Below are 8690 nucleotides of genomic sequence, written 5' to 3'. Positions count from 1 at the left end.
ATTGATTTCTGGATTTTTTGATTTTCCAGATCTTCAATATTTCTGTTTTCCAATTTTTCAAATTTTGACGTTGCTAAATTTTCAGTTTTCGGATTTTTCAATTAATATTTTTTTTTTATTTTCCCGTTTCTCGAATTCGCAGTTTCGATTTTTCAGTTCTTCAATTCTTCGATTTTTGGATTTTTCGGTTGGCTAAATTTTTAATTTCTCAATTTTGGATATTTGTTTCAGTGTTGGGATTTTTCAATATTTCTATTTTTCGACTTTTCGATTTTTTATTTTTTGGATTTTCAGTTTTTCTTTTCTTAAACTTAGATTTTTCAATTTTCGACTGTTTTATATGTATTTCGATTTCTGAATTTTTCGAGTTTTCAGTTCTTGTATATTTTAATTTTTCTTTTTTCCGAATTTTTTATTTTTCGATTTTTCAATTTTTTGAGAACTCGATTTATCGAGACTCGGATGTTTGGATGTTTTGATTGTCTCAGTTTTTGAATTTTTCGATGTTTCGATTTATCGGTTTTTCGTTTTTTACTGTTTGAATTATCCGATTTTTCAATTTTTTAAATTTTCAAGTTTTGACGTTTCTGAATTTTCAGTTTTCCGATTTCTCAATTAATCTATTTTTTGAATTGCTCATTTTCGACTTGCCAAGGTTTCGATTTTTCGTTTTTCAGTTCGTCAATTTTTCAATTTTTCGATTCTTTAGGTTTGCAATTTTTCGGTTTTTCGATTTCCCAATTTTTCAATTTTTTAATCTCCCAATTTTTGGATATTTCGTTCAATTTTGTGAGTTTTCTCAATTTTTCGATTCTTCAATTTTTCAATTTTGGGATTTTTTAGTATTTCGACTTTTGGATTTTTCACGTTCTGGATTTTTCGAAAAAGAAACTTAAAAATTTGAAAAATTGAGAGATTGAAAGATCAAAAGAACGAGAAATCGAAAAGCGATGAAGTCGACAAGTCGAAAAATAGAGAAATCGACAAACAAAAAGTTAAAAGTTGAAAAATTGGAAAAGCGGAAAAATCAAAAAACGAAAAAATGGAAAACTGATAAATCGAAAACCTGAACAATCAAATCTCGATAAATCGGGAATGAAAAATTAACAAATCGAAAAATTGAAAAACAGAACATTTAAAACCAGGAAGTCGAAAAATTGAAACATCGAAAAAGTAATAAGGTAGACACATCGAAAAATCCGGAAATCAAAAATAGAAAACCCGAAGAATTGAAATATGTATTGATTTCTGGATTTTTTGATTTTCCAGTTCTTCAATATTTCTGTTTTCCAATATTTCAAATTTTGACGTTGCTAAATTTTCAGTTTTCCGATTTTTCAATTAATATATTTTTTTTTATTTCCCGTTTTTCGAATTCACAGTTTCGATTTTTCAGTTGTTCAATTCTTCGATTTTTGGATTTTTCGGTTGGCTAAATTTTTAATTTCTCAATTTTGGATATTTGTTTCAGTGTTGGGATTTTTCAATATTTCTATTTTTCGCCTTTCGATTTTTTATTTTTTGGATTTTCAGTTTTTCGGTTTTTAAACTTTAGATTTTTCAATTTTCGACTGTTTTATATGTATTTCGATTTCTGAATTTTTCGAGTTTTCAGTTCTTGTATATTTTAATTTTTCTTTTTTCCGAATTTTTTATTTTTCGATTTTTCAATTTTTTGAGAACTCGATTTATCGAGATTCGGATGTTTCGATGTTTTGATTGTCTCAGTTTTTGAATTTTTGGATGTTTCGATTTTTCGATTTATCGGTTTTTCGTTTTTTTACTTTTCGGCTTTTCGATTCTTGAATTATCCAATTTTTCAATTTTCAAATTTTTTAAATTTTCAATTTTCAGTTTTCCGATTTCTCAATTAATCTATTTTTTAAATGCTTATTTTCGACTTGCCAAGGTTTCGATTTTTCAGTTTTTCAGTTCGTCAATTTTTCAATTTTTCGATTCTTTAGGTTTGCAATTTTTCGGTTTTTCGATTTCCCGATTTTTTAATTTTTTAATCTCCCAATTTTTGGATATTTCGTTCAATTTTGTGGGTTTTCTCAATTTTTCGATTCTTCAATTTTTCAATTTTGGGATTTTTTAGTATTTCGACTTTTGGATTTTTCACGTTCTGGATTTTTCGAAAAAAAAACTTAAAAATTTGAAAAATTGAGAGATTGAAAGATCAAAAGAACGAGAAATCGAAAAGTGATGAAGTCGAAAAGTCGAAAAATAGAGAAATCGGCAAACAAAAAGTTAAAAGTTGAAAAAATGGAAAACTGATAAATCGAAAACCTGAACAATCAAATCTCGATAAATCGGGAATGAAAAATTAACAAATCGAAAAATTGAAAAACAGAGCATCTAAAACCAGGAAGTCGAAAAATTGAAACATCGAAAAAGTAATAAGGTAGACACATCGAAAAATCCAGAAATCAAAAATAGAAAACCCGAAGAATTGAAATATGTATTGATTTCTGGATTTTATAATTTTCCAGTTCTTCAATATTTCTGTTTTCCAATATTTCAAATTTTGACGTTGCTAAATTTTCAGTTTTCCGTTTTTTCAATTAATATATATTTTTTTTTATTTCCCGTTTTTCGAATTCGCAGTTTCGATTTTTCAGTTGTTCAATTCTTCGATTTTTGGATTTTTCGGTTGGCTAAATTTTTAATTTCTCAATTTTGGATATTTGCTTCAGTGTCGGGATTTTTCAATATTTCTATTTTTCGCCTTTCGATTTTTTATTTTTTGGATTTTCAGTTTTTCGTTTTTTAAACTTTAGATTTTTCAATTTTCGACTGTTTTATATGTATTTCGATTTCTGAATTTTTCGAGTTTTCAGTTCTTGCATATTTTAATTTTTTTTTCCGAATTTTTTATTTTTCGATTTTTCAATTTTTTGAGAACTCGATTTATCGAGAGGGGGATGTATCGATGTTTTGATTGTCTCAGTTTTTGAATTTTTTGGTTTATCGGTTTTTAGTTTTTTTACTTTTCGGCTTTTCGATTTTTGAATTATCCGATTTTTCAATTTCCAATTTTTTAAATTTTCAAGTTTTGACGTTTCTGAATTTTCAGTTTTCCGGTTTCTCAATTAATCTATTTTTTGAATTACCCATTTTCGACTTCCCAAGGTTTCGATTTTTCAGTTTTTCAGTTCGTCAATTTTTCAATTTTTCGATTCTTTAGGTTTGCAATTTTTCGATTTTTCGATTTCCCAATTTTTCAATTTTTTAATCTCCCAATTTTTGGATATTTCGTTCAATTTTGTGAGTTTTCTCAATTTTTCGAATCTTCAATTTTTCAATTTTGGAATTTTTTAGTATTTCGACTTTTGGATTTTTCACGTTCTGGATTTTTCGAAAAAAAAACTTAAAAATTTGAAAAATTGAGAGGTTGAAAGATCAAAAGAACGAGAAATCGAAAAGTGATGAAGTCGAAAAATAGAGAAATCGACAAACAAAAAGATAAAAGTTGAAAAATTGGAAAAGCGGAAAAATCAAAAAACGAAAAAATTTTTAATGTCTCAATTTTGGATATTTGTTTCAGTGTTGGAATTTTTCAACATTTCTATTTTTGACTTTTCGATTTTTTATTTTTTGGATTTTCAGTTTTTCGTTATTTAAACTTTAGATTTTTGTTAAATTCCAATGTTCCAACTTAAAGAAAAAATATCAAAGCCTACTTTACAATATAAAGATCGTAAATGAATATGGATCAGTTATATTTTTAGGCAACCAGTAATACACAAAAGTGCCATTTCTCCATGTCAATCTAGACAGGCTACGTAGTAAACATGGCCGCCGTTTTTTAGAAATGTCAAACTACCAAAATAAACCCACATTTTAATTTTTAGTTAACGTTATTAAACTATTGTTTCTAAAAACAATGCATCTCTATCAGAAGTAGTGTAATTTTCTTTCACATGTCGATCCCGCGATGCAAAAATTCAGCTCCACCAACCAACTGAGGCCACCATGCTGTGAAATAAAGGAAGTCCCAGATTCGGTAACCGACAAAAAATCCCCTTATTCGCTCGTAGAATGTAAGAAAAACGCAAAAATGGGTCACAAAAGCCACTACCAAAAGGTTCTTTTGAAGAATAATGTAACTCAAGACTTTCGAACCCAAAGTCTGCCCAACTGTGTGGTGGACAAAAAGAACAAAATCGAGGAATACGATGCTGTCGATAACTGTGATACTCACAATAAACTCTTAGTCGAGAACAATTCTCCGCAGTCGCCGTGGTTCAAAACGTGGCCAGAACGTGACAAATTCAAAAGCACTGAGAGCAGTCTCAATCCATCTCCAAATACTCAAGTAAAGTTTAAAAATTGTGATATTGTAGAAAACGGTATTATTAAGAAAGTTACGTTAAGCGAAGCTTTGCAAAACATATCATTAGCGTATAGTCCTGTGACAAAACAATTACATTTAGTGGAAAAACCTGCAGAGAATGAGCAAATTGATGACACTAGAGATGACCTGAAGAAAGGACACACCAGAAATCTCAAAGGATCTTTTTCTAGTACTGTGTCCAGCCTGAGTGAACCCTCACCATCAAATACTTTATTAGACGCCGATGACAACTCATTGAACAGTTTTGATGACTCTAGAGATCAAAACTACAAGAAGAGTCTCACTAGTTTTTTTACCAGGAGTGTTTTTTCGTCGTGGAGATCAAGCTCATCAGCCACGAGTTCAAGTGTTTGGAAATTGTTTAGTAAAACTGCCAGGGCTAGTTCTTCCAGTTCTCCACATCACGTGGCAAGCTCAACTGCACTCATTCAGCATCCAAGGTATGTACTTAAAATGGAAGTGTGGATTTAATGGTTGAAACTTAAATTTAAATAGGCCGTCCAACTTGCCTGCTAAAACTCAAGAAGAAGAACAAAGACACCGGGAAGAATATAAGGCGATGATCGCCGCTGCCAAAAGGAAAGAAGCTCAAAATAATGTTGCCAGACAGAAGCTGCAGAAACTGCAGTTGCAGCAGGAGGAACATCAAGCCACGGCTGCCAAACACTTCCTCAAGCATGTTTTGCCTAATTGGGAGCAAATGTGAGTATAGTGTGTAAACATCTAAACTAAATCTGATTTCACGTTTTTTCGACATTTTGTAACCCCTAAAGTTTGAAAAAGTAGGTCTTCCGTTGCTGTCTGTTGCCTGTTGGTGATTTTATTGAACGTATAAACCACAAAAAATCTAACCAAAATTTGTATGATCGTCTCTATGAACAGTTTGTTGACGTCAACTCAGAATTTTGTGGTTTTGATAATGTCTCGATTTTCGGAAAAAAAAATTGTAGAACAAGGTTTAGAATGGAATTATGAACTATAAAACCGACTGTTTACAAATGTCTAGGGTTATCGTAAAAACGGTGAATCGCTAATCAAAATTTATTTCGTTACAAAACCTTGATAACCTTATTTCAAAATATTGCTGAATAAATTCTATCAAAAAATATAGAAAATACAGTTTTTCAAATCTTTTCGGTGCCCTTTTTTTGTATCCTTTTTTGTCTTTTTTTGTGCATTTTTTTGGATGTTTTTTTCCGTCTGTTGCCTTTTTGGTGGGACCTAATTTTTGGCTTGTTTTTTCTTAATATACGTAGTATTCTTTGAGCAAGAATTTTGCTATTAAGCTCCGCCCCCTTGGCTAACGACGAATAAAAAAAATCATCAGAATTGAGACAGGGCGGGTGGGTGGGGCTTATATTTTGGCTTTTTTTCTTAATATACATAGCCATCTTTTCACAACAGGAAACTTAGAACATGCTTAAAATGGTATATTTTCTTATACAAAGTTCCCATTTTAAACATGTTTTAAGTTTCATGTTGTGAAAAGAACTGTACGCATGTTCATACAACTAGGCAAAATGTAAGCCCGCCCACCCGCCCGGTCTCAATTGTGATGATTTTTTTTATTCGCCGTGAACCAAGAGGGCGGAGTTTAACTGCAAAATACTTATTTCTTTACAAGAAATTAAAAACATGTTTTTAAGTATCGTGCTGTTCAAAGAATACTACGTATATTAATCAGTTATTTATCAGTTTGTTCATGTTTATTCTGCTCTTTCTTCGATTTTTTTTTTCTTTTTATGTGCATTTTTTTGGTGTTTTTTACTTCCCGAGCGTAAGCAAAGGAAGTATTGTAATCGAGTCCGTCGGCCGAATCTCTACTTTTACGTTTTCTCGATCTTTCATGACCCCTAGAAGACGAAGAAATAGGTCTCCCATTTCCGACTGTCTGTCCGTCTGTCCGTCCGTCTGTCCGTCTGCCGTCCCGGATTTTTATTAGACAGATAATCTCCGAAAGTACTCGACCGATTGTTGTGAAATTTTGTACTTATATTAAGAATATCATGTAGATGGTAAAACGCTAACCAAAATTTGTCTAATCATCCCCACCACTAATGCGATGACGTCACTTCAAAATTGTACATAGTAAATGGGTTTTCAATTGTATAAAATAACATAGTCCTACACATGTAGTTTACAACTCTGAATCGACTTTTCACCCGAAACGTCCAGATTTTTGGAAAAAAAATCAAAATTATAAAACAACATTTTGAAATTTAATTTTTAATCTGCTAACCAGAATGCTTTGAAATGTTGCAGATGTTTTAAGGCTATAAAGAGCATCATAAATCTTTAGTCAAAAAATATTTGCTTATCCCCTCCAAAAACTTGATGACGTCAGCTCAAAAGTTTGTGGAATAAATCATATCTAAAATGTACAAAATATGATGAGTCTGTACTTGTGATCTATCACTCCATTCATATTTTTTGGATTTGCATATACAGGGTGACTCAAAAAAATTAATTAATGCGTAAATTTATTTTACTGATTTACTCAGGAACTACAAAACCGAATGCTTTGAAATCTTGCAAATGTTTTAAGGTTATAAAGAGCATAATAACTGTTTAGTCAAAATATATTTGCTTATCCCCTCCAAAAAATTGATGACGTCAGCTCAAAAGTTTGCCGAATAAATCCTATCCAGAATATACAAAATATGATGAGTCTGTACTTGTAATTGTCATTCCATTCATATTTTTTGAATTTGCATATACCGGGTGACTCAAAAAAAATAATGAAATCTACTGCGAAAAAAAAAACATAATGGACATGCAGTCGTCACGTTTCCGACAGCGAGGGAAGTACTGTCTAAACTCTTTAGACCAATTTTTTGCTTAATATACATGGCCATCTTTTCACAACAAGAAACTTAGAACATGCTTAAAATGGTATATTTTTGCAAGAAAACATGGATTTTGCAATTATGGGGCGGAGCCTAATTGCAAAATCGATATTTGTTTATACAAATTTTCCATTTTAAACATGTTTTAAGTTTCATGTTATGAAAAGAAGTGTACGCATGTTCAAACAAATGTGAGCCCGCCCACCCACCCTGTTTCAATCGTGATGAATTCTTTTATTCGCCGTGAATCAAGGGGGCGGAGCTTAACTGCAAAATACTTATTTCTTTACAAGAAATTAAAAACATGTTTTAAAGTATCGTGTTGCTCAAAAAATGCTATGTATATTAATCAGTTATTTATCAGTTTGTTCATGTTTATTCTGCTCTTCCTTCGATTTTTTTAGCTTTTTTCAGTTTTTTTTATGTGCATTTTTGGATGTTTTTTTGTCTGTTGCCTTTTTGTCATCTTTTTTAAAGCATTTTGGTCCCCTTTTTCCGTCGTTTGTGAGTTTTTTTTGTATTTTTTGCTTTTAACGCTTTTTTGATGTTGTTGTCACCCTTTTTCGGTAGCCATCTTTAAAATTCTTTTTCCTTTGTTGCTATTTTGTCGGATTTTTGCCGCCTTTTTTTGGTTTCTTCTTGTAAAAAACTTGTTTCCCTTTTTTTTGCTGATTGTCCCTTTTTCGGAGTTTTTTGCGCATTTTTTTTTCGGTTTTTGCGCTTCTTTTTATCGGGGCCTTTTTTACCATAATTCTTGACGCTTGTTTTTATCACTCTTCTTAACTTTATTTGGGGCATTTTTGGTGCTTATTTCTTACTTTTTTTTGTTTTTTCTTTTTTGTATTTGTAATCGTTTTTTCGTGGTCTTTTTTTTTCTTTTTTTTGGTCCTTCTTAAGCGGTTTTTAATTTTTTGTTGTTTTTTGTCGTCAGCTATTTGTATCCTATTTATGCCATTGATTGGCGTTTTTTAGCCCTTTTTTTTTGGAGTCTATTTTTGTCGCTTTTTTGTCACCTTTCTTTAAGCGTTTTTTTTGGCCTTTTTTTTCGTCTTTTTAGCACCTATTTACACTTTTTGGCAATTTTATCGTTTTTTTGTGACCTTTCGTTTAAGCGTTTTTTTCTGTGCAATTTTTTTTCTTGGTCGTTTTTTTCGCCTTTTTTCTGTGGAATTTATTCTACTTTTTTGTAACCTTTTTGTTGTTTTCTGTCCTTTTTTTGTCCCCATGGTCACTGATTGATTTAATCGCCTATTTTTTGTCCTCTTTTTACGCCTTTATAGTATTTTTTTACTCATCTGCACCTTTTTTTGTTGTCTTTCCTTTAACCCCTTTTCGTCTTTTTTTTAGTAGTTTTTGGTAGTCTTTTTTGGCTTTTTTTTCGTTTTTGTGACTGGTTTTCATTTTTTTTAAGTTGTTTTTTGTCACCTCTTTGTGTCCCCTCTTTCGTCCTTGTTAGCTCTTTTTTTGTGCTTTTTTTATTTCCCCGT

General features: G+C 31.0%; 1 protein-coding gene across 1 annotated transcript in view; it reads left to right on the top strand.

The window, feature by feature from the left end:
- The first annotated feature begins 3687 nt into the window (after positions 1-3687).
- Positions 3688-8690, top strand: part of LOC135131395 (TBC1 domain family member 12-like) — a 28359-nt gene continuing 23356 nt past the window's right edge. The window contains exons 1-2 of the mRNA XM_064059140.1: positions 3688-4797; positions 4853-5059. Coding sequence (XP_063915210.1) covers positions 3938-4797; positions 4853-5059 — 1067 coding nt within the window. The 5' untranslated portion in view covers positions 3688-3937. The remainder of the gene's footprint in view (positions 4798-4852; positions 5060-8690) is intronic.

This window comes from Zophobas morio, unplaced genomic scaffold, assembly GCF_036711695.1.
Source record: "Zophobas morio isolate AGI-343-1 ecotype UQ-CSIRO unplaced genomic scaffold, CSIRO_AGI_Zmor_V1 ptg000020l, whole genome shotgun sequence".
Lineage (NCBI taxonomy): Eukaryota > Metazoa > Arthropoda > Insecta > Coleoptera > Tenebrionidae > Zophobas > Zophobas morio.
The sequence above is the reverse complement of the archived record's forward strand: the minus strand, read 5'-3'. Positions and strand labels throughout refer to the sequence as shown.